Raw genomic sequence first — 26,428 nt, 5'->3', positions numbered from 1 at the left:
CTGTTGTTGGACTGCAACTGGGTACTCAGTTTGCAGCCAAGGTTGAAAAGCCTTTCAACTTTATTTACTAGAAAATAAATAATACAAAGACTACTGAAAATTGATGAAGAGAGCTGTCATTGAATTCTTTCAGAGTGGCTGGTGGTTGTTGCTTTTCTGAGTATCACAAAAGCGAGCAATGAGCTTAAAATTTTGGAAGAAACAAGCTTTTTAAGTATGGAGGGCTAATTTGTCCTCTCTGCTGAAAATGCCTTTGTGAATAAAATACGCTATCCTAAACAGTTTGCACCTTGTTAGAGATGATGCACTATACAACACGCACCATCAGAGCAGCAGTAGTGGAGCTGGAGAAGCAGGAGATGGCACAGTGCTTCTGCATCTGTGGACAGCTGGTGCCAGCAAACCTTTGAAGCTGATGCCTTCCTACATGGATCCCTGGCAGTTGTGAAAATGATGGAAGAGGCTCAGGAATTTAGGAAAGGAGAGAGGGTCTTCAATTCTCTTTACAATTTCCTGTTTTCTCAACTGAAAATAATTCCGTGTTCAAAAGCATCCCCTTTGAGCAGGGATGCATCATGGGTTGAATGACAGCTCTTTTGCAGCTTTTCAGGCTAAGTGCTGTTGGGTGCCCCTTTTTGCTCATTCTAGAATCTGTCTCATTCATTCATTTCCTTAATGTCCAATATTCACTCTGAATTGTTAAAAAGCAATGATTTGTTAGTTTGCTGTCAGCTGCAGGTTTCCCAGCCCTCCTCATCCGGCATTTGTATATCTGTTGATCTTGGTACTTCAAAGTTTTCAAATAGGCACTATGCAAGTTAGGAGATGATGGGAAAAAAAGGTAAATTGGGGAAATACATGTCACATGGTGACTGGTTAAAGTCCTTTGCTTATTTGCGTCTTCAGGAAAACAGATAAATTCTGTTTGATGCTTATTTTTTATCTTATGTTAGGTATATCTCTGCAGGGTTTGTTTCTTCTTTAGCTGCAAGATTTAGTATAAATAGTATCATCTGTGACCCAGTATGCTTCCTGTGTCATGAGTGCTCAGTAGCCCAGTTAGTCATTCACGAAGAATGACAGCTGTTTGTATTTCCTGCCATTTGTTTTATTCAGCTGTCATTCCAACATTGAAGTAATCATATGGTTTTTTGTATTTATTTTAACAACATTTTGCTTTCCTTTTTCCTTCTAAAGCAGCTCCATTCATTATTAGTTCAAGTCAGCAAATCTTATTATTCAATTTTAGAAGGAAATTCACTTTAAGTCACTGAAGACAAGCTAGTAGCTTTTTCTACGTGTTTTATTGTGAAGTAACATCCATGCAGTTCACAGTGAAAGCCTTTCCCTAAGCTACAAATATTTGTTCTTCTGGGAAAAAATAGATATTTGAGCAAATAAATGCCTTTGAGCTACTCTTTTTCTTTCTGATATTGTAGTCTGCAGTACATCAGCTGAATGTGAGCGCCTCTCACAGTTTTTGGTCAGAGTGTGATTTATGGTGGTCCAACATAAATATGTACATTTTTACTTCTGAGAAATTAGCATGCTGAAGCATATTTAAAACGAATGTAGAACAGACTGTTGTAATGGGCAGATATTAAAATAACATTGCTACAAATTACCTTTTGGTTTGATTTTTGCATATTCATTAAACCACCACCATCTTCACTACATGGCTCAGATTTAGATCTTTTCTAAAATGTCAGTAATTCCTAACAAATTAAAAGGGGTGGGATTTGGTTTGTGGTTTTGGGATATTTTTCCTTCGTATGGTTTTTTGTGTGTCTGCTGGGGATTTTTGGGGGGCTTTCTTGGGTTTTTGTGGAGTTTTTTTGTTGGGTTGGGATTTTTGTGTCATTATTTTGGGGTTTTTTATTTTGTTTTGCTGTGGGGACATTTTTTCTAATTTCAGTGAAGTAAGCATAGAAAGAAAATGGGCAATGGAGTGCTTTCAGGTTGTTCTCAAGATTTTCTTAAACTATATGCTAGAATTCTTGATTCACTCATCATTCCCTGCCCACTGTACATTCCTAGGGTTATTTTCTAGATGCCGCTGTTTTCTTCCATTTTATATTGCTTAGCCTCAAATGCCAAACTATTTTTCTTCACTATGTAATTTTCCAAAAGCAGAGTTTGAACATTTATCCAGGGGAATCATGTAAAAAAGGAGTGTGTTTGAATGGCTTGTTTTCTTTCTTTCATCAATTTATCAGCTTGATACATTCCTTAGATAACTCTGCCTGCTGTTTGAAATGTGTATTTATATATTCACTGTCTTTAGAACATCATGTAATCTTTCCTGCTCTAGACATTGTAGGATTTCTTCTGAGCTAAAATAACAGAGCCAATGATTATGATAATGTAATTTTTCTTTTTGATTTTGAATATTCATGGTTGTTTTGACCATCCTTTTCAATCCCAAAGAGCCTTCAAGATTACTTCCTTATGCATTCAACTCATAAAAACAATGCCAGCCAGATTTCACATACTACTATTTTTGTCTTCATTGCTCTATGTTCATGTTTGGAATTAAGTATTGAGGATAATCTACACTTTCTGGTTTAGCTGAGCTACAGTATGGTATTTTTCTTTTCCAGATCATATTCCTAATGATTGATCACGTGACAGCAATCAAGTGTTTAAGATTCTAGAGTTTGTTCTTCAAACAAACTCTAGAACTGGTGTAGGCCATCTGTGCTCTGTTGACCTCGGAATATGAAGCAATATGTAGCCACTAAGAATTTTATCTCTCTGTGCAGTTGCTCTTTACAAATAGTGTCCCCAGGAAAATGGTTTTGTTTGGTTTTTTCCCCATAGCAACATGCCATTGAGTTAAATCACTGAAATCTAAAACAGACATAAAAAAGTTTTGATTAGTTGTTCCGAAGGAGCACTGTTTGGGCAGTATGTACCAACAGTAAAGACATTTCTGTAGTTCTCTGCTCAGCAGTCTGCTTGACCAGGCCCAGGCAATTTCATACCATACTGTGCTAGTTAGGTAAGGAAGTTTCAGGGAATGTCTTGTGATTTCTGTGAACCAAAAACATGAGCAGTCCAAGATCTGATCACATGAATTTTGGAATACAAAATTACTTTTTTCTGTGTTTGATATAAAGATGTTGTCAATATGGGGAGTCTGAGAGAGAAACAACAGAGCTGTTTGTTTAGGTGCATGGCACAGTAGGAGTTCTAAGATCACAATATCTTGTCAACACAGGATTGGAAAACTTCCAGAGACAGTCAATCTAAATCTGCAGAGTTTGATGCAGAGTGTCCTAGCCCAGTGTGGAGGTCATCTTGAATAGTCAGTTTTGTCCTTTGTGCAAAAGCACATTTAACATTGTAATATTTACAAGGAGAAAATGAAAATTGCTTTCTACATAAACTAAAATATCAAATTAACTTTTACTTCTGCTACATCCAAGAAAGTGTATTTCAGAATTGTAACTGAAATTTTAGATTACGAACTCCAGCAGTACTGTTGCATATCAATTCCCTGCATATCAGCTAGTGACACGTGTGTAGGCCCTTACTGAAAGATAAATTTTTCAGGCTAGTTTTAACTTTCAGAACAGAGTACTGTATTATTTTGATGATTATTTTTTATTATCTTATAGATAATGAGTGGACAACAAAAATGTGTGTGTGCTATTTAGATAAGCAATGATTACAGATTATCTCAACGATTCAGATGTTTTGCTAAGCTCAGTCTTTCAGCATTCCTTTTCTGGTTTCTTTGCCTATTTCTTTCATCCCTACCTGCATGCAGAATTTTTATGCTAGCTGGTAGGTCTTGTTTTCATTGCAGCATTCTTCCAGGCTCTTGCATGTCAAGATTCTTCTTATTTAAAATAACTCTTTCCAATAAAACTAGCAGGCTCTTTCCTTACATTTTGAGGGTTATTAGACCCTTGAGATTTAACTTTTGTGTCTATCATCTCTCGCATTTGTATAACAGAACTTAAAGAGCTGCATTAATGACCACCTTATTAATTGCAGTTTTCATTCAGCATAGGGTAAACATTAGAACCACTAGAAATTACAAATTCAACTGTAAAATCATGGCCAAAGTTTGTTCTTTAGTAGAATACCAGGACTGTATTCTGACTAAATTAACTATTGCAAACAGCTGATGCACAATATACCATGATTTCTGTGTTTGCCTCTTTTGGATTGCATTGATGTGGCTGGGTACAAAAGAAGTATTAATGAGATCACTGTCAAGCTCCAGTGCTGTTCTGACTCACATAAGATATTCTGTCTTCCCTTCTTTAAGCATAGTCAAAGGGGTGAAGAAAAAAACATCCAAAAGAAGAATTTCAGGTATTTAAAACATTGACCTAAAGCACATTCGTTGAGTGTATCTCCCAGTGCTCAACCCTACAGCGCCTTAGTTTTATGAGTTTCCTTCCAAAACAAGGCAAAGAAAGGCAAAACAAAATTTGTGCCTTTTGTTGGCTTTTTGCTCCTGAATCTATCACCAGGAACAAACAAGGTTTCACCCTTTTCAAGTAATATATTTGCTTAGAGTATATATTAAATAAATACTTCATAAAGGTTATGAGTCAGTCTCATATTAGTCAGAAAGGTATCATGAAACGAAAATTATATTTTTGTTTCTCCCCACTGGATGGCCCTTTGGTGGAATTGCACGTTGCTCTATAAACTGGCTCTATTGCCTCCATGCCTTTTATCTGGAGTGCTGTCCTTACACTATTCAAATGTGCAGTGAAGGAGAGATCAGGAAGGAACATGTTTTAAAAAAAGCACTGGGCAACACTGGGTAATGTGATAGGAAGAAAGAGAAAATAAAGAGTACTAGTCAAAAATCTCAATTTAAACATAATTTACATAATTGCCATTACGGTGTTATTTCTTTGCTCTGGAAAGCTTGCGATATCTTCTTTTTCGTTAGAATTATTACTGTAGCTCTTGGCATATTTTCCCCCAATTTTAAATTTATCTTCTAGCTCTGCAGTAGTCCATGAAAAAAATTTAATTCATTACATAGGTGGTACTGCCAAAAAGTCACAGAAGGTTCAAAATTATTTTTATCAACTCTCAATGTAATATTTGAGAAGAAGAGACTGTTGTAATATTCAGACAAAATCACAGAATTCTTAGGGTTGGAAGGCACCTCTGGAGATATCTAGCCCAACCCCACGGCTAAGAGCAGGTTATTCATGCTCATAGGCGTGTGTCTTCATAAACAGTGAGTCTGTCCCAATCTGGAAATGTGTCCTCAGCTGCAAACGCAGGGAGGGCAGGATTCCAAAATACCCCAAGTGAGATTAAGACACAAAGGAGGTCAAATGTTGATTATCAAAATTATAATACACATTTACTCACTATCAAAGAAAGAGCAAGAAAGAATACAGAAAAGTAGGAAAAAGCAAAGAACTACAGAAAGGTAGGTAATTACCACCAAGAATCTGTGGCATCCTGTGAAGATCCTCCTTCCTTTGTCTGTTGGTGAGGAGGGCTCTGACAAACTTGCTGTGCACTCACTTATATAGAGGCTAAGAGGTGCTTTATGGCAGCAGCTGGGCAGCTCCACTCCAGCTTGGGACCATGGACACGGTATTCACGGGATATTCCCGTGATAGGTGATAGTTAGCTGGCCCTGCACTTCACTTACCTTTAACAGCAGGGCCAGCAGCATTCACTGCCACTGTCGAAGCTCATGGCCCCTTATCGCACCAGGTCTTCAACTGCAGATCTTATCAAAGGCTGGGCAATGGTGAAAAAAGTCTGTTTAACAGTCCTTTACTGAGTCTTCAGTATTTTCTTTCACATGTTTATATAATTTCTGTTGTTCCTATTGTCTGCCATTTTAAATATGGACTCTTACTAGTCAATAACATTTTATGGCTTCTATATTTAATAATCATGACCACAAATATAATTTCTCTCTGTAAAACTCTACTCTTCATTATTATGTGGTTTTCTCCGTATTTTATAATCCTCAGCCTGATTTCCAATTAGGCATGAGCCTAATTTTTAGACCTCATCACCATGCACACATAAAGACACGTGCTAGCACAAAGATTTTTAAGATGATATATTGAGCGTTTGTAGACAGCTGATAGTATCTGAAAAATGTGGTCACTTAAGGTGTGGTGCCCAGTAATATGGGTGAAGTTCAGGACCCAAGTTTAAAAACTCATTTCTGGTTATCTAGATAACCTACAGATTTGATGTGTGAGGTGAAATGGTGCCAGTGCTTTAAGGAAACCTGTTCCTTCTGGTCCTTTTCAGAGTGGAAGGAGTACCAAGCAGGTTTTCTATTCTGCTGATGCTGAAAAGAGAAGATATGCAGGTACCTGTCTGCTGGACATGCTATGTGTCACTATTTGAAATAGGTGAAAATCTCAAGAGTTACAATCTGTTTTACTGAAAGGGTGGGGACTTCTGAATCATTAAGGTTCCGTTGAGAAGGTTTAATATCTCCAAGAGTCTTCCCATACCTTTTCAATTCAAGAATTGGGAAGAATAATGTGGTTAAGCTGCTCTGTTAGTGATAGCCTGCAAGGGGGAAAGACAGTTAAAATAACCTGACTCTCAGCTCATTATAGGGTGTAATGAGGAGGCCAGTCCCAAGTCACATCGTGCACCTCTCCAGTTCCTGTAGCTTTACCTCAAGACCTGCTTCCACAGTCAGCTTTAGGATAACAATATCATCATGGTTGTCTGTCCTCCTTCTGTTTACCTGAGAATTTGATTGTAGCAATGGGTAACAAAGACACACAGACCTTCTTGCTTGCTCTGAAGCAGATTATTTATTGCAGCAAACCAAGCCTTTCTATGCTCTAAACTTAACCAAACCCAGCGTGCATTGGCTGCCTGGCACTGCGGTGTCACTGTTCATGTGTCCCTTTACCCAAGCAGCTCTCTGCAGCTCTCTGATCTGCGGTGTCCATGCCTCTCCCCAAGCAATCACTGCCCCACACACATAGCAACCACATGCCAGCCATGCAACCTCTTCCCTGGTTATAGGAATTGTTTTTCACCTCTCCACAAGTTGAACCTTTCCCAGAGTGCTTTGTGTTGCTCACCAGAAGTGAACAGGATTTCTGTCTCCCACATTTGAAAAAATAAAAACTTAACTGGGTGTCCATCACCAGCTCTGTGACCTTTTGATAGAGATTCAGGAGACTTTAGGGAGATCAAAGGCCTCCAGAGCTGAAACAGTATTGGCTTACTGTCTTCTTCTTTGTGGGCTTCACAGACAGCAGTGGTTAGGTTTTGGAAGGTAATTACTGAGGTGGGGTTTTGAGCAGTGGCCACACCATAAACCTGCTGGTCTGTATCTGTATGTTTTTCTGTACTGATGACTCCTGCCAGTACAGGACTAATGCATTAACTACCAACTACTTCTGGGTCTATTTCATCAGTCCACAAAGGAAGTCTGCCACAGTGTTAGAGCCCAGAGTCTCCTGCTGAGGGGTGATGTGGGTGCCTATTTATGGACTTTACTTTGGACACCAATTACTAGATGAAATAATCTGAAGAGTTTTCTCACAGAAGCTTCTGTTTAAGCAATAGAGATTTTTTGGCTTGTTACTACAAGTCAAAGATGATTAGAGGGGTTCTTCACTGATAGCAGAAGGGCTGTACTTTTGCCTTTGCAGCCACAGGTGTCAGAGCCTAGAAAGGTTGATGCTCAAGGTGGTTTTGGATGCCCATGTGTAGGGGAAGGGGTCTGGCCTTGCCTGGTGGGGCAGTGAACTGCCCTACACTCCCCACTCTTAAGAGACAGTATCGTGCCCTTCAGCATTTCCTTTTTTTCTCAAAACTCTCTTCTTATGATCTGTGCCTTTCTCTCCAAATTAGAAGTTACTAGTAGGAGAGTTATCCACCATAAAATGTTCAGAGTTTTATTCTCTGTATTTAAAACTTTTTTTTTTCTTTTTTTTTCCCCCCATTTCTGGCTTAAACCCATTACCTTTACCAGAGTATAATTTTGAGTCGGGCTTATTTATTTCTCTCACTTTCCCAGTCATTTGAAATGTTTCTTTTCAAATGCACTTTCACTTGGAGAGGAGAGAGGTTTAGGAATACAGGTATAATCCTTTCCTAAATCAACCTATTTTGTCATGGGGTTGGAAGAACAGTGTGTTGAATAAAAAGACTCACATAACATGGATTTTATTTAGGGATTTGTGTAAATTAGCTGGACATAGTTTAGAACTAGTAATTGACTTTGTTTTCGTCTGGTTTCACCAAAAGGAAAATACAGTTCTGGCTGAAAATCAGTATGTAAATGTTAAGTACTACTATTCAGCAAACAGCATATCAATCTTTAATTTCCAATTTACTGTGAAAGAGGAGTAGGACATCTTCTCAGACTTTACTTTGGGTTCATACCCTTTTTAAAATTCAGGTCATACTATCCGTATCAATTTGACTTTGCTTTCACAGTTTGTGAAAAGCTCTCATGGCTCACAACCATGCCCTAGCAAATCTCTTGCTTTTCAGATACCTTAAGCCTACTGCAAACAAATAAAACACACAAATGAAGTAGTAATAAAGCTTTGTATTAAGCTTTGTTAGCTTTGTATTATAAATTTTATCTACTATTTAAATGACAATTATGTCCAGAAAATTGGCAGTTGTAGTCATGCAAATGATGAAATTGATTCCAGTCAATTCCAGTCACGGCCCATATTCAAGGCCCCAGACCTCTCTTGCTGAGTCCCTTAAAGAGGCTTGTATGTTGGGTTTTTCTTTTACCCAGAGTTAGATGAGAAAAGAGAAATACTAACAAAATATTCCTCAAGAGTCAAAACAACAAAAATTTTACTGACAACTTCAGAAAATCAGGGAACTTTGGCATAAGTTTAAAGCAACATTGAATCAACATAAAGCATTTCACAAAGCATTAATTTAGCATGCTCCAAGTCCATCCAACTTGACAAACCCCCACCCATTTGATTTTAAGTTACTTAGATTTCAAGAAGAAGTAATTGGATGAAAAAGAACAAAGAGAAAGAGGAGATATAGAAAAGAACAAATATAACTACCACTGGTGGTTCCAGTGGTCAAGTGCTTGCCTCATGCTCTAGTATGAGGCTTTCCTGGGCCCTTCCCCCAGGTGGGACATTGGTATCCACTCTGGGGCCGGGTTAGGGGCTCCAGGGGCAGGTTTGGAACATTTCATCTGCTGTGCCCCTGCAGAGTACAGGCTGTAGGCGGTGGGGTGGATGGAGCAACTCACCACCTCGCCAGGGCAAGGCTTGTCTTACCCCTTATCCCATTCATGCAACTGAAATGTTTCAAGCCACCAATCTCCTCCTGTCTCTCACACCATCTTTCTCTGGAAAGGAAATGCCAGCAGTGTTTGAAAAATTAATTATTAAGAACCTTGGTTTACTCTAGGTAGCTCATGTATTGTATTTGATAACATGGCATCTTGCTGGAAGAAAATAAGTGCAGTTTTTCCCTAGTCCAGTTTATTTTTTACACAAATATTTGGAGCAGGAAATAAAAAACAGTTAATAGTTGTGGGACGTGTGGGAATAGTTGGAATAGTTTAAGCAAAGATGAACCATGATTTTTCTGACTGCCTCCTCTTTCCTGTGCTGTTTGTCTAATCATGTCTCAGAGAATATCAACAAATTTTCTTTAAGCTCAGAAGGTGCAGTGGGTTGGAAATAGTAATCCTTTCTCTCTCTCATTCTGTCTTCATGGTATTTGTGGGAAGTGATTTAAAACTGATATATTTTTGATTGTCTGGTTCTGGCTAGGACTGGATGAATTTTTACAGTAGCCAGGAAGAGGAATGGCTAGAACCTAGAGGTTTTTTTCTACCATCTCTGATCATTGTTAGGGGCAGGAGAAAGGGATTCTCTTCCAGGAAGAGGGTTTCCTTTAGGTTGACTAAGTGTGGCACTGGCTTCGAGCCTGGCCATGGTGGTGTGGCTGGGGGTGGGTCAGGCTCTATAGTGAGCATTTCACATGTAAATCACACTCTCTCTTCTGTACACTTTTGTTTTTGATATTGTCACTGTTGTTGTTCATTTCCTTATCTCATTGCTGTTCCCAGTAAATTGTTTTTATCTCCACCACAATCTTTTGTGCCTCCAGTACTGGGTGGGGAGGGAGAGGGAGTGAGCATGCAGCAGCAGGATTTGGAAAGTCTCAGTGGGAGCACTAAATTGGAGAGTGCCATTCCTAAATCATGACATGAATAAAGGTACAATTTTATTGTGTAAGACACTTATAAATTCAAACAGCCTCACGACCTTTGAATGTAACACCACTTGAGTTCTGGATATGACACAGGTTTTGTTAGAGTGACATAGTTCTATTTTCACACAAGTTAATTATAAACCAAAATGAATTTACATGGAGGGCAGAATCTCTTAAAACTGAAGAGGCAAGAGGCAATTTTCATATTTAGAAAGCAGAAAAATACCTGTGTGTATTATTGTTCATTTCTGCTGTGCAAGGGAGCCTTATACTTGTAAGTATGTGTTTTACATGAGGGAATAGAGCAGATGCCTATTTCCTGATGACAAATGAAGCATGCTGGATATATGATGCACATCTTCAGAAGCTGTATACCTGAGGAGAATAATGGCGTCATTGCAAAGGCTTCAAGAATGCAGTAAAGATTAAGGAAATAACTTACATAAATGGCTCTGTGTTGCTGTGCAGCACTGGATCTAGTTGATATCACTGGTTCTGATCCGTTATGGTCATTTTCAGAAAACAAAAATAGTTCTTTGTGATATAATAATTATTAATCTTATGTGAAATATAAGGTCTTTCACTTTGCCTAAGGAACTGGTGGTTTTGCTCTGTCTGAAGTGCTTGGTTTATAAATTACACTGAATCACTGAAAGTAGTTTTCTCATCTCTGTCTGTTTCTCTTGTGGTTGTTTTTTAGAAAACCTGTATTCTCTAACTAAATACTTTCAAACATCTTCACAGGTAATCTTGACAGCACCATTTTCAGTGAACCAGTGATGTTGAAACGATTAAATGATAATCTAATTTATTAAGATAGCAAAAATGTCAACAAAATGAGTGAACAGATATTCTGTCTGATAGTTACAGCATCAGGGGAAGAAAAGAAAAATTAAATGCAACATTTATTTCTTAGATGTTGAACTTTGGAGTCAATGACAGAGACTGTTGTATCATGTGGCTTGTGATTACAAAAAGTTGAACTTCATTAATGAAATATTGTTCTCAGAGTACAAAATTTTCTTTCCATTTCTTATTTTCAGAAAACAATAATCATATTCACACTTGCTAGGGTAATACAGCAGCAACCCATTGGAAATGTTGAACAAAACCTTTTGTCTTACCTGTGATCTGGAAAAAAATGAAGAGAAACTATTTTTTTTCCATGGTGATACTTCATTTTAATCCCATTTAACACAGTATTGTTAGTGGATTTGATGTTGCAAACATGTTTAGATTTAGAGATAGATATTTGGGGGAAAAAGAACAGCTCTCTATAGGAGGTGAGTTTTTCTGGTTTCTTGCTCAATGCCTTCCACCAGAAATGTTTATTTTCCTCTGCTTACATCAGCTCAAGAATCAGTATTTCAATAAAACTGCCTTTACTCCACCTTATGACTCTTGTCACTTGAAAGAGCACACAACGTACAAGGTTGGCACCTTCAGCATGTTTAAAACCTTGAGACCTGGCTTATTCAAATTTGTGTTTAGAAACTAATGCAGTGACAGACAAAATTGTGTGGAGCTCAGCATATACACTAAACCATTTGTGTTGCAATAAGCACTGTTTACAGGACAAGAAATGCTTTTCCTATTGCCAGGTTTTACCAGTTCTTTTACATGAATCTGTAACACAGGACCTTTTGAAAATCAACTGATAGCTACAAAATCCTTTTCCTACAGTCAGAAATTCTTTTACTCAACTACTCCTATTCTTTTATTTAGGACAGTGAAAAGAAAGGATTTATGAATAGACTTTATGCCATCCAGGAGGTGTGTGTCACTGTCCAGAATATCCTGGATGAAATTGCTTCCTTTGGCGAGAGGATCAAGAAGTAAGTGCTGACACAGGTGCTGGATTGCTCTCCAATACTCTTTAACATCTTTTTCATGCTGAGATATGTTAGATTTTTACTTCCTTATTCCAGGGGAGTCCATCGTTCAAACTCACCTATATTTACTTTGCTCTGTGGAGGCCCTCACTCAGTGGAAATTCTCCTACATTAATTCTGGAGTTTAGAACTATATTAATTGGGTCAAAAATAAAAAGTAAGGGTTTTAAGTAAAAGAGAAAGAGCATGTTGTTGTGAGGTTGTTATTTAAAAGCAATAATAAAAAATGCAATTTTGATAAAGGAAATAAGCAGAACTGAATAGGAGTTTCATATTTTGAGGGTGCAAATATGTTCCCTTGCTAGAAGTTTTATTTATTGGTCAGCAAAACCTTTCCTTTAGAGTATTTGTAATTTGTAACACCTAATACATAATATATAAAAATTGCCAACAAATCTGGACATTAAAAAGAGAGGTTCTGAGCGTACTACAGGAAATGTATTGGTGTATTTCTGGCATGATCAATGGACAGCAGCACAAGGTTTATTACTTGAGGTCAGACAGGTTCCAGAGAGACACCTTCCAGGCGTCAGTTGCAAAAAATGGAGAGGATTGACTTGGTGTTCTGCATCTCAAAAGCCAAGAGCATCTCACCACTACCCAATTTACTTTTGGAAGTGAATTTTAGGAAACCTATGCCTTGGGTGGAGGTCAGTCTGCAGGAATTCTGAGGATCATCTCTAAGGCTGTCCCATTCAGTCTCGATGAAATGGACATTGCCATTTATTCATTTAAGAACAAAGTTCCTAACAGGAAAGCCTGGGAAAGTGTTCCCATAGGGACAATTCCAGGCAGGCTGTATTCACAGCAGGGGAGGCAGATGCAAGCATATTGTATCACACAAGTTCTCCAGTTAGAAAAATGAACCAGTCTCTAAAAAATGTCCTTTATCAAGGGGTTATTCGTGGAAGTTGTCTTGATGATTAAGTAGTTCTAATTGTGCATTTTGGAGGTAGGGTTTGTTCTGTTATATACCAGATGAGAGCTACAGAATTTTGTAAACTGAGTGAGACTATAAATCTTTGTAATTTGTTCCTAAAACTATAATGGGAAACCTGTACTGAATGCTGTGTTAACACAGCCCATAAGGAGCTTTGCTAAGTGAGGAGCCAGTGCTCCCACACATCATGGTGTGTCTGTGATCATTGCACAAAGCCGAGTCACAGGAACATGAGCAGACCCTCAACCTTCTGTTCATCCCAAATGCCTACAGAAAAGGGGAAAAGAGCAGGTGTCCCCCGAGGATAAAGGGAGGCATCCTGCACTAAGTGACACTAACATAATGCTAGTGGAGACATGTCAAAATTGCCAAGGAAATAAGAAGACAAATAAACACAGGAAGCCAGAGCTCATAATGAAAAATATGGCTTGCAATTCAGGTAATTGCAATTGTTCATCGAGAGAAGCCAAAATTATGTAATCACATTGGTTGAGAATGTTGCTAGTAGTAATACTTTAAAGTGTATCAATAAACTATCTAGATTTAAAGCCACATTATCCTTCTGGATATATGTCATGCAACACTTTTGAGATGGCAGTGCCTTCACAGAACAAATACGCCAAGCCAGGCTCCCCTTAACCAACGTTCCTATGGGATGTATGTATAAAATTAGCATCTGGTCTTTCTCTCTTCAGTGAACACAGAAGTTGGAGACCCACAGCACCCTTTGCAATATCCATTAACTCACCCTCACACCTCAATTTTGCAAACTGTGGCAGAGTTTTATCAGAATAGAGTCTGGGACCCTTAGTGAGGATGTTTTTATCTGTGACTTTTTTTGGAAAGATAATATCCTGGAACTCTGATGGGATCCCAGAAATTCTCTTCCTTTATTCATAGAAAAATAACCCTTACTTATTTCAAGGTTGTTTGAATATTTTTTTTTTCTTTTGACATCCAGGGGGTTTTTCTTCCCTCAGCCGCTGCTGTTGCATTATCCCTGTCTTCACGACTAACTTTTCTACCCCCTCTTTTTTTCCCCCCTAGCCCTCTCCTTATGCATATGGATGAGTCTCCACCTTTGCATAGCCATGCACTTGCCTTTTCTTTTTCCCCCAGAGCTGGAAGGCACCTGGCTGAGGAGTGCCCCTGTACCTCAGACAGAGGGCAATGTCCCTGTTCAGCCTTTACTCCTTGTGCTATCCTTAAAGTGGAAGAGGGAGCAGATAAAACAAGAAAGCCTTAGCAGTAGTTATTACAACTATTGTATCCTATTCCACCATGGTGTTGAGAAGGGAATGGAGATTGCCTGTGTGAGTACATTTGGAGAGTAAGGAGCTCTGTGGGTTTTTCCTGGGGCTGAAACTGGGGTTAGGCACTGAGATTTCCAAAAAGCAGAGCAGTGATTCCCCTGGCAGATGTGCACTGCTGGGCCGGGAGAGGTGAAACTCAGCAGGCAAGTGGGCAAAGCTAGGACCTCCTCATTTCTGCTGACACTGGATCCAAGCCCAGGCTTTCCCTGATGAATGGCAAATGCATCCATGCTTTCATTAGTAGACTCAGTTTGTTCTTCCTGATGGAAACTGGCACTTCTCCCACTGTCCTTTCCTCTTTTATTGGCTTTGTTGGCCTACCTCAGTTCTGACTTTTGTTAATTTTTCTTTAGTACATTCAACTGGACTGTCCCATTCCTGAGCTGGCTGGCAATTGTTGCCCTCTCTGTGTTCACCATCATCCTGTATTTCATTCCACTGAGATACATTGTCCTTGTCTGGGGTAAGTAAAGCCCTTTTAAACTGTCTGTATTGCTTTAAAAACCTGGTTTTTAATGGATGACTTATACTGACACTACTTTTTGGTATTTATGGTCATGAAGCTACCCTATAATGGAATTAGGCATGTTAGTTAACAGCAACAGTGTAAATATTTAGGCCCACCTGCAAAATGCATTTTTCTTGGCTGACATTTTAGACTTAATCATACTATAAACATTTAGCCATGAGGATTCTTCGTATATCAAAGTGTAGCTTTGTCTAGATATTACTCCGACATTTATTTATTTTCACCACTTACACACAATCAGAGGCATTTCAATCTATATAGTGCTTTAGGACAATACGTCTTTTTTACTGCAGTGCTTTATCTTGTGTAAGTGTATGCAAACATAGCAGCAAGAAACCTGTTTAAGGGGTCACCTTTAGTTAGACAGAAAGGAATACAAGGTATTTGGCTGGTTGATAATGAACAGAAACTCTGGGCTTGTAGGGGGATGGAATTATGATTGATCCAAGCTTTCACTAGTTGTGCTTATATCTATTCCTTATACTGATTTTAAAAAGCTACTGTTACCACATCTGTTGTAAATAATGCTCCAGGTTTTCATTTGTATATCTTTTCATACTTCTTACACCACCAGCTGCTGTAGCCAGTAACACAGACTTATGAAGAGCACAGTGGCCAGATTTTCTTTCTGAAGAATACCAGTCACTCTTTTGTGAAAAAGTTTGGAATTTAGGAGACAGCATAAAATCATTGAACTGACTCCAAGGAATTTTTTTTTTGTTTATCAGTCAGTATTAGTAATTTTCTTAGAATGTTTTCCCAAATTATCATAGCTGAAACAATAAAGAAGATATGAACAAAAGTATTTCTACAGAATGAACAAAAGCAAACATATGGGCTTCCTTTCTTTTCCTTCTTTGACTTTTACTTCTTCCCCCATACCATGCATCACTTAAGTGTAACCCAGACTCTTAGTTTGTTCCCAAAATTTCATTTCTTCTAGCATGCACACAGGAAGTTCAAAATATTTGTCTGTCATTTTTCAGACAGGTCTGACATCTTGCTTTTTTACATCAGGTTTGGTACAATAATCTGAGATTATAATACCCCTCCAAGATCCACATAGCTGTAGAGCCAGAACTGTTCTTTGAAAAGCTCATGACTCATACCCCTGGAAGTGTCACACTCCCACAGAAATATCTCTGTTTCAGATAAGGCAGAATCTCAACTCCAAGCCTCCCAAAGCATGGATGAATAGTGTAAGCACAAATTATTATAAATGCACCTTGCACTCTCTGCATCTCTTCTCTCCCTGCCTTCAAGTTACATAGGCTACAGATATATAACTTCAAGCCCCTTGGTTCACTAGAGGTGTTGACTCCACATTTTTCTCCTGCATTTCAGTTCAGGTGACTTCTTACTCAGAAAGTGTATGTTGATCCCTTCTTTAGGAATCTTTTTCTCTTGCATCATGGCAGGAGACCAGACAGGTACTGCACAGGTGCAGGTCCCACAATCCAGACCTCCTCAGGGTGAAATGAATTCTAACAGAGCCCTGTTATGCTGAGAACAGCTTCGAGCATCTGTTCCTTCAAAAATTGCAGTATTCCAAACACCTACCTGTTTTCTCCATCACTGCATGTTTCTAGCCTCTCCTGTGTATATTTCTTCAACGTTTTCATCCATCCTGCCTGTGGGAAGCCATTTGATTTCTCTTTTCTGACTTACTTCCATAGGAATGTTTGAGCTGGTCTGTATCAGCATCTGCCCATTTTTTCTTTGGAAGGCAGAGTTTTTCAATAAAAATTTCTTCATATTACATGTCATCTTTTGTATAGCTGTCTTTCTTCTGTGCATCCATAGGGTCTGCTCCTTTCAGCCTGCCCTAGCAAGAAATTCTCCATCCTTTCCAGGCTGTGTCTCTCCCAGTAGAGACTACCGGTCCTTGAAGATGTGGTGTGTTAGGTGGGGTGCAGCAGAAACCACCTCTCCATCCTAATCCCATTTGATGAAGTGCTGACTCCTGGTAACAGCTACAGCTGTTAACGTGGAAAAACTGAAATTATTTTAATCTGAAAATTTTCAAACTGTTGGAAAAGACCAGTCTCCTTGTTCTATTCTACTTCTCCTGTAGTGTCTCCTCTCATCTGTGCAGCGCTTTTCCTTTCTTGAGGTTTCACATGTTGACTGGTATTTTTCTTTATCAGGTGTGATAAAGTGGGATCAAACCACCAGAACTCACCCATGAGTGGTCCAGTGGCCATGTGCAATGAACAGTGGTGTTCAACCTTAAATTTGCAGTCACTTCCTGATGCAAAACTTCTTCTTAAACAAAGGTGTCTGAAGGTCAGATGTTCCTTCTGAACACTCACTATCAAACACCATATAAAGGGAGGGCAGCATCTCCTATCTGCACTGCAGAACTGAGGATTCTAGCAGTGGGATACTGTGGGTGTTTTCAACACTGAATCTTGCATGCCCTATCCAAAGGCTTTATGTCCTTGCTAAAGCTTTCTGAAAAGTCTGGACACCATAGACTTTGTGGAACATAAACTATGTAATCTTATATCTGATAGAGCCTGGATAAATTACATAGAAAGGCATATTTTTAATAATGTCCTGGCTTTCTCCTGCTCACATGAGAGTCAATGCAGTTTGCACTGTTCCTGTCCATGTTTTAGACATGTGTTCCCAGAGTCCACAGACCAGGTTCTCAAAGTCTATGAATCTGACTCGGTATGTAATTAAGAAAACATATCTAATTTAAAAGCCTGCTTCCTGATTATTTTGAGGATGATTTTTCTTGGTGCTTCTGAATACTAATTCTCAATAGGCATTATAAGACCATGATGTCTAAAGGAGACATATCCTCTCTCCTCTGCACTGCCATCAGCTTGTCTCTATCTGTCATTCTCACACAGAGGTTTGTGCAAACTCCTCTAAAGCTTTCATATGATGCAGATTTCATGCTTCCCATATGTTTCATTGTCCTTAGCATGAAAAATACTTTCTTTGAATGTTCTGAATCTTATATGAATCTTGTGTCCTCCAATTCTGCTCATCCTCTCTGTTTCAGAAATTAAGTGCTTTTTATGCCTCTGCTTTTCCCAACTTCATCATAATAATCACAGTTTCTGTGACTTTCCAAAAAAATATATTGAAGGACTTTGAAAATGTCCCTAGAACTTTTGCATTTTGAAACAGGGAACCACAGAAGCAGAGTCCAACCTTTGGAGCCCAAGTTTACAATTCATACATTCATTCGGTGCTACTGTCAGGATTCAGAATGAATCCTAAAATCTATTTTAAAACTTTGACAAAAGTATGCATCTTTTGATGTCATATATCTTATGATAGTAACATTTGAACTTTCACTTTTGCAGGCATCAATAAATTTACAAAGAAGATTCGAAATCCATATGCAATTGATAACAACGAGCTACTTGACTTTCTGTCCAGAGTCCCTTCTGATGTGCAAGTGGTGTGTATAATTATTTTATTTTATTTTATCATTTTTAAAGCAGTTATTTTTATTTACTATTATGTTCTTTGGCAGAAAGAAACTGCAAACTCAAGCTGAGGATAGTCCATTAACCAGAAGGAGGCTGCTAGATCTTTATCCAATGAGAAAAAAGTTCCAGCATTGGTTGTGCCTCTTAGGATCCTTGGAAAAAATCAGTAGAAGGACAAGTGTTTGTGAGATGGTAGCTAGAGCTTGTATTAAGCAGCATCCAGCATGATGTGAATCTGATTGGGATAAGGCACTGTATAGGTAACACTGCAGCTGTGGCTCTCAGAAGGCAGAGAAGGAACAGGAAGGTCAAATAATGGAAGAGGCAGACAGACAGCATTGCTCAGCACTCTGAGAACACTTTGGCCTTCCAAGGGGTAAAAGCTTTTGCTGTGAATACAGTTCCACTGGGCTTCATAAATTCCTTTCAAAAAAAATCCCAAAAAAAGTTGGTTGTGAGTTACAAGCTTTTATGATGCAGTACACAATCCCCAGAGAGCATGCAAGATTTAAGATAGCATCAAGCACATAAATCACATCCAGTGTCACGAAGATTATAGACTTCCCATATTTCTAGTTTCAGTTCAGAGCTGGTATTAGGTAGGAGATGCAGGTGCAAACACTCTCTCTGAATCTGATACCCTCTGTGGTAGGCATTTAGAAATAACCAAGCTTTTAAGAAACATTTTGAAGAATGGTATCCAATATGGTCAAGATGATAATGTTTATTGTCTGCTAGAGCTCATGGAGGAAACAAAAAAACCCTAGTCTTTTCTAAGTTTACATCAGCATGCAGTGTTATTTCCTGGTGGGATATTCCTAGTGTTGGTTTTCCTTCTTATTCTAGATCTGTCATTCTGGTGTTGGTGAACCACATCTGCAAATCCTGTGTTGTTTTTAGGGGAAAATCTTCTTTTTTTTAGCCTTTTATCCCCTGACAGAAAAAAGGGTATCTTTATTTTTTCCTAACAAGTGCCCCCTGACAACTTTCTTTCTGAACTTTGTGTTTAAACAGATGCAGTACCATGAACTGAAACAAGATCCTACTCACAGCCCAAGCAAGAGAAAGAAAAACAATCTTGCCTAGCCAACTTCATGTGTTGAGGAGACCAGCATCTGCCAGGGGAAGATAAAAGAGCAAGCCTAAGAAGCGTTTCCTTTCTCTAAGATTTTTATTTATCTTGCCTTTTTATCTATTGGGGAGATTTTGTAACAGTATTAAAAGGTGGAAAATGATTTCTCATGGAAAATCTATTTCTCATTGTAAAGACATTTGTTTCAAGTAGGGTTTTTGTCATTTTAAAGCCTTGTTAGAAATAATATAACACATTAAATGAGTCAATCTAAAATGGAGAATATATATTGCTACTTGGTGGTCAAAGATACATGAGATAGTCAAATCATGCTAACTAAATCTACAAAACACTAAATCTGACTCAGAAATTTCTCATATTTTATTTGTGAGCCTTCATATTTTTATCCAGTTAGTCATCATCACAATTTTCTATGTTTTATATATTGCAAGAGAAATGCAATGTAGTGGAGCCTACTGCACTTATGTTTTAGTAGATTTTTTTAAATTTCAGACCCTGATGTTAACTTCTGGTGCAACATTTTTCTATGTGGTAGGGCTGCTTATAAGACAGTGAGAAACACCAACTGCAAATCTCTTTGTGGGGCTCCCAAAAGCAGTTCCTGCTGTCTTTATCATTCCATTGTAAGACCTAAAAATCTCTGTTTCAAAATACTGCCAGATTTGTAACTGATTGCCTGTCATATTTTTCTACATGTACCAGTAGTCTTCATTTGTACTACATAGCTTAGCTCTAATGGGTAAAATTAACTCCATACTGCTTTGGGTGTCATGCTATGAACACGTTTTTGTGCACATAACTATTTTAATATGGATATCTTGCAGAAAAGGTTTTTCATTCAAATCACAAGATCATATTAATATGCTTTATGGTATAACATTGCCTGTTACCAATGTGAAATACCGTGTAGAGGAAAAAAAATGAAGTTATGGTAAAACTGATACACATGGGTTTTTTCCTTAGTTAATGATGTCGGTTCTTCTGATACAATCTTTCCCTACTGCATGGAAACTGCATTATCTTATAAATTACATGGAACATAGATGAGAAACATTTACATTTCAAATGTCTTAGTGGCCACTGCATAACGAGTACTTGGGGATATATTCTGGTAGCTGCATGCCGACTTCCACACTCAGCTCCCCACATAGTGAGCAGAGACTCATTCCTGAGGGACTACCTGTGCACAGCTCCTCATTATTAGTTCCCAGTGACATTAAAGGGGATTTTTTGCCCAGGGGAGAATGACAGGACTGCATCCTCAAGGGGGGCTGTGGTCCTCTATGGATTACCTCTCACTGGTTGCAATTGCAGATAAAGTTATATTGCACTACTCTAAAAACACTTTTTGAAAAGTCTATTTAGAAATACTTTGCAAACACATGTGAATATGTATTTGTCCAAAGAAATACGTGTTAGTTGCATTGCTTATGAAGGATCATACTGGATTTCTTTGTTTTGCAGATAAGATGATAGCCAAGTTCTTATGTGACAGTTACTTTGATCCTTCTGTTTGTATATTTAAAAAAATGCCAATCAAATGAATGGTCTGTAGAAAGCTGTGGACTTAAACAAGCTCTTGTTACATCATGACTTTGAAAGAGTTTAACTTTGCAGCTTGTGTAACCTTTTGGCTGTATCCTACCTGAAGAGCAACATAGTATTGGTGAAATCAAAGGCACTGGTCAGCCTATTTTGTTTTAAAAAAAACAAATTTGTGATTCAACAAGATGTGAATGTTTGTTGCCTGTTGTCAGTTTTGCACATTTCTTTAATACACTGCAAGCCTTGTACCTTCTTAACGTTGCCCACCAGCCTGCGTGTGATTTCTTGTTGTCTTTTTTTTTGTACACAATTTCAAATGTCTGCTTTGGTGGTAATATCTGAGCTGGTTATGCATGTTTCCAGAATTAAACACACTTCTAAGCATCATTCTATTAGATATTTTTAAGCCTCTGTCTTTGAAATCGTATGTTGTCGTTTTTCCATGAGTGCTGTGATGGGCAAGTGAATTTTCTTGGGCAGGATTTTAGTATTTTAAGTTCCCTAACATGCAGGGATGGGGTCAGGGGGAAGGGAGACAACAAACATCTGTTTGTTGAAAAATGGTGAACTCCTTTTAAATGCCTCAGTCACTCAAAATTGATCTCACTGAAAATATAACACACAGAGGCAAGGCTAAAAATGCTTATTGATTAAATATTATTCTCCTGCCACAACAAGACAATTTAAAATCACAATTAAAATAGTTTGTGAGTGAACCCATTTTCACTATTTCCAGTTTGTCTATGCTGCTTTGTGTAGGTGGCCTCTGTAAAGAGCCAATCCTGTCTTATGCCATGAATATTCCAACATATCTTCCTTTTCCAGACTGATTCTGAAGTCCATTTTTAACCTGTTGGATTTGGCAGGCTTTATTCTGAAAGCAACTTGTCTGTTCATAAACAACCAAAAAAGAATAAGGCATCTCACAATCATGAAATTGTCTCTGTTCTCAGTAAATAAAATTTAACTTCATGTGAGTTCATAGAAAATTATTAGTTTAGTTGAATGTCAGAGCACTCAGAATTCACTAAGGCTGATTAATCTGAGAGGCTGTTGTTACATTCCTGCTGATAACTCCCAGTACAGAACTTGCTTACCCTGTTTTTACCGTTGTTCCTCTTTGCAGGAACACCTAAGTAATTTTCATAATAGCAATGAGCTTTAACTGGAAGAGCTGCTGTATTATAACTTTGTATTTTAAATCCAAGTGCAATAACCCTCGAGTTTGTTTTTTGTTCTATTGCAATTAAACCAACAGTGGAATAACAAGAAAATAATTAGGCAGCCTGCATACAGTCTATCAGCTAATTTGGTCCCCTAGAGCATAGGCTTCACCAACAAGAGGAAGAGCTGCCAGCAAATGCACTGCATGAAGCTAAGGTGTTTAATATGCAGATAATTCAGGAGCATGAAGCAAAGGAGGTAAAGGAAAACTTATTTATTTCATCATTGTTAGATTACACGTGTTACAAAACATAATGAAAAGCTTTGCAGCTCTCTGCTCAGCAGGCAGGGTTCCCAGCCAGTGGTTTAACTGACTTGTGGTTCACACAGAGCTTGAGTGCTTTGTGGCAGAAACTCTTCAGGTGACACTGACTCACTTGCATCTGCACCTCAACTCCCAGAGTCTGCCCCAAGCCTCCACCACCTCCTATCTGAATGGCAACAGCAAAAGGTATTGGCTTGTTGTTGAGCTGGGTACTGAACAAAAATATCTCTTTTCCAGTGGTGTTTTTGCCACCTTAAAGGACTGACCTTGCTGATTTGCAGTTTGGTGCACTGACCATTTCTCTGACTTGCAAAACTGTAGGCCTCAGAAGCAGACTGCAGAGCATGTATATCCTTGAGTTACATTCATAAAAGGAGTTTTTTTGCTGCCTTTTGAAAAAATATGCTAAACAAAAAAGAAAAATATTTTCTTCCCCATAGGATTTCTAGCCCTGGGACATTTAACAAGCTCAACAAGCAAATGTACTTGTATCAAGAGGAGTCTGTTGTTTACAGTCATGAGATAATGACTTGATCAAAATAAATGAGCCTGGAGAGTAAAGCAAGACCTTTCCTACGCTGTGTTTGTATTATTCAGGCTGAGTGTTCCTGAACATATCTGTTGGGAAAAAGGAAAAAGAAATGGGGAAGGAGAAGGATTGCTTAAATAAAGTATTTCCTGAAAAATTGGGTAACTACCCAATAAATGTTAAATTCTTGCAAGTTGTTTTTTTTTTTTTTAAGGACTGGGATTTGAGTAAAAGACCAGTCTTTCTGCACTATGTGTCTAGAAGTGTCTTTCTTACTTAGAAGAAAGTTCAGTCACTGCAATTTGCTGAGGCAGAGCACAGTTTTGAGAAGACAGGGTTGGAAAAGAGTTGGGGAAGAATTATAATGGATTATAATGCTGGAAGCAGCCTGTTCCTGTTTTCTCTTCACAGTGCAGATACATACTTTCCCCTGACATGCTCATGACAGCTCAAAACCACAGTTCCAAGAACCACCCCATTCCCCACCTCTTCCCAGCTTCAGGCACTGCTGATGGCATCCCATGGAGGTGGCGCTACACCTCTCAATGTCAAGGGTCTCTCTCTCCTTTTGTCCATTTCGGCCTCACTCTCTACATGACCAAACTCTTCATTTCCTGGTCACCACTGATACTAACAATTAAGCCTTAACTAGAAAGTGTTTGACATGTCATCCTTTCCTGCTTCTTCTCCCTATTTGTTCTTTTGATAGGCTGCCTTTCCTCACCCACATTCTTTGACTAATTCACCTTTTTATAGGTACAACTCCTTGACAATAGGGCCACAATGCTTCAGCTGCTGGTTTCGTGCCAGCACTTCAGGTTTCCCTCACATACCTCCTACCTGAAGCTCCATGTTTGGTTTCTCACTGCTACATTAAGCAGTCATACATACCTGTCTTTCATCAGCTCTGCTTCTCTTGGACCTGTAGTGACTCCCATCTAGACCAACCTCCTCAGGCATTCAGACTTTGTTGACTCCTCACTCCCTGGTGGTGACATATTTTGAAGCTGTTCTCTATGATAGTGCAGAAAAGAATAGTCGAGGAAATTTAAGTTTAAAGGAAAAGAAATTTCTGGAAGTTGTATAACTGTTCCTGCAATATGCATGCATCTTGCTGTTGGTTACTGGCCTCTGAAATGTCTGAGCGTGCAGTTTTGCTCTGCTCCAGTTAAATGATTTGGACCTCTGCATGATTTTTATCCAGACATAGAAGGCATCTGATCTGGGGGAAAAACAATTCATATAAAAGCATGCCAAAGCAGAAAACCTGTCGTTTATAAAGTTTGTGTCTAAAATTAGCAATTGCAGCAAGCATGGGTTGCTTGGGGTTGAAGAGGATTGTTTTTATGTATTCTCCATCACAGAAAATAGGCTTTCACTATGCAGTTTACTGTTCTTTGTAAAATCCTCTGATTCATAATTAAATACAGAACTATGATTTTTGCAGTTTGGGTTCCTTCTCTACAGGATAATGTGTAGGCTGCACTTTGAGTAGACATTTTCATAACAAAGAGTGGCATTTGAAAAGGAACTTAATTTTTTAATTAGCTGACACTTTCCGTCACTTGGTGTCAAAACTGTCAAGTGCCAGGAAGTTTAAAGCCAGGGTTTATGTTTACCTTTTTTAAGTTGTGATAAAGCAAAGTTCTGATAAAGTGAAGGGAGAGTCAAAAGAGAATCACAGGCGCACACTGCCTGTATGATGCAGGGAGTTTGCCCCTGCCCATCAGTAGCAGGAAATTGGCCTCATGGATGATTGAGGATGCAGAGCTGAACACTGAAGTGTGCTGTCCCAGAGCTGCCAACCCTGGGCATGGCTGACAGTAATTGAGACCATCTTGGCTGTAACAGAGGAGGCTCGAGATGAAGTTCCTGTGAAGAGTTTTATAGAGCATCTGCCCAGCTGCCTTGTCTCAAACAAGTGTATTAGTTCATAATTTTTGTGAGTGCTAATTTAAATTATCAGTATACAACATGAAAATGCATAGTGGTGCAAGAGAAGGAGGGAGTTTCTTGGGCCTCCTCCATATCAACCTGAATATTAAACCCTCTTTCTAGTATGAATACACAGTTGAGGATACGTGCCATACATCGCTGCAGCTAACTGAGAAGTCCTGAGCTTTTAGAAACCACAGTTCCCACTCTGAAACTTCAGTTCCTTTGCACAGAGTGGGCTGACACTGGACAGTAGCCATTCCACTTAACTTCACACATTCATAAAACAAGGAAAGGCCACATCTCTCAATAATAAGGAATGAGAAAACTCTGATGTTATTTACAAATAATATGTTTTAAAACTAATTCCTTAGTCCAGAAGTTCAGTGAGTTAATGCAGGTGGCAGCTTTTCTCCAAATTTCAGCCCTATTCAGCCGGTTACCAAAGGCAGACATTTGGCCATGAAAGAATTGCAGACGTATAATATGTGTAGACTCCATATAATAGACTCTGATATTATATGAGGAAATAAATTTTCAATCTTAACTCCTAAGCAGGCTTCTTAAGCCAGAGGACACAGATCAGGTGGACAAGTCTTTTTCTAAGGCCTGTGACAATAAAATGGAGGAAGTTGGATGGGTGAGCTATTTGATGGTTAAGGAATTGGCTGGATGGCTTCACCCAAAATGCTGCAGCCAACAAACAGCTCAATGTCGAAACAGAGAACAGTAGTAAGTGGTGTGGATAAGGGTGGTGTCCTAGGACCAATACTATTCAGTATCATCATCTGTGACATAGTGGGATCGAGCATACTCTTGACATATTTGCAGGTGGCACCAAGCTGAGTGGTGCAGTTGATTTGCCTGAGGGTGGGGATGTGTATCAGGTTTTCAAAAATCGAGTGTCTTTTGACTGATGGAAGAAGGATACAGCTTTAAAAACTGGCATGGTTTATGTTCAGAGTAGAACTGAAAGCATCCTACCACCCAAAGCCACTGCTAAAACATGATGAGGGGTCAGGAGGACGAGCAGGTGACATCAAAGCTTCCCACTCATCAAAGGAAACAGATGGGAAAGCCACTCTTACGTTGTAGCTTGTCTAAAATGAAGACAGAGGTCACTTTCAGCAAGGCTGCTGGAGGGCAGGTACAGACAGGAAGAGCTGTGATTGTGACAGTCACAGCTCAGATGATGTGAAGCTTCCCCTGCTGCAGATCCTCAGTTTAAGTGTAGAGGCATGGCACTTGCCCTAGACAGGAAACTGCAGTTTTAGTTTCTGTTCAGTGTGGGTGGACTCAAACCCATGATGCTCTGGTAGACATGAGGCTGCTGAGATGAAGGAAGAGGGACAGTGGATCTAGTCAATTAGAGAATCAATGCTCTTTGCAGCTGGAGCTCAGTAGAGAAGAAGATCCAGAACTGACTGTTCAAGAGATACAAAGGCAGAGAGGGGCTGCAGCCTTGAAGGCTCTCAGCGGATAACAGAAAAATTTGGAAATATAACCAGCAAAAAATT

The 26,428-nt window shown here is 38.9% G+C and overlaps 1 protein-coding gene across 1 annotated transcript in view; it reads left to right on the top strand.

Moving 5' to 3' along the window:
- The window catches only part of MCTP1 (multiple C2 and transmembrane domain containing 1), a 219,387-nt gene extending 196,271 nt beyond the window's left edge, over window positions 1-23,116 (top strand). Inside the window, 4 exon segments of the mRNA XM_054283418.1 lie at window positions 11,920-12,029; window positions 14,693-14,802; window positions 18,192-18,289; window positions 19,335-23,116. Of these exon segments, the coding sequence (XP_054139393.1) occupies window positions 11,920-12,029; window positions 14,693-14,802; window positions 18,192-18,289; window positions 19,335-19,406 (390 nt within the window). The 3' untranslated portion in view covers window positions 19,407-23,116.
- The last annotated feature ends 3,312 nt before the right edge of the window (window positions 23,117-26,428 follow it).

The sequence above is a fragment of the Melozone crissalis genome, unplaced genomic scaffold (assembly GCF_028551555.1).
Source record: "Melozone crissalis strain CALT ecotype California unplaced genomic scaffold, PUWL_Pcris_2 ptg000036l_1, whole genome shotgun sequence".
Classification (NCBI taxonomy): Eukaryota; Metazoa; Chordata; class Aves; order Passeriformes; family Passerellidae; genus Melozone; species Melozone crissalis.
The sequence above is the reverse complement of the archived record's forward strand: the minus strand, read 5'-3'. Positions and strand labels throughout refer to the sequence as shown.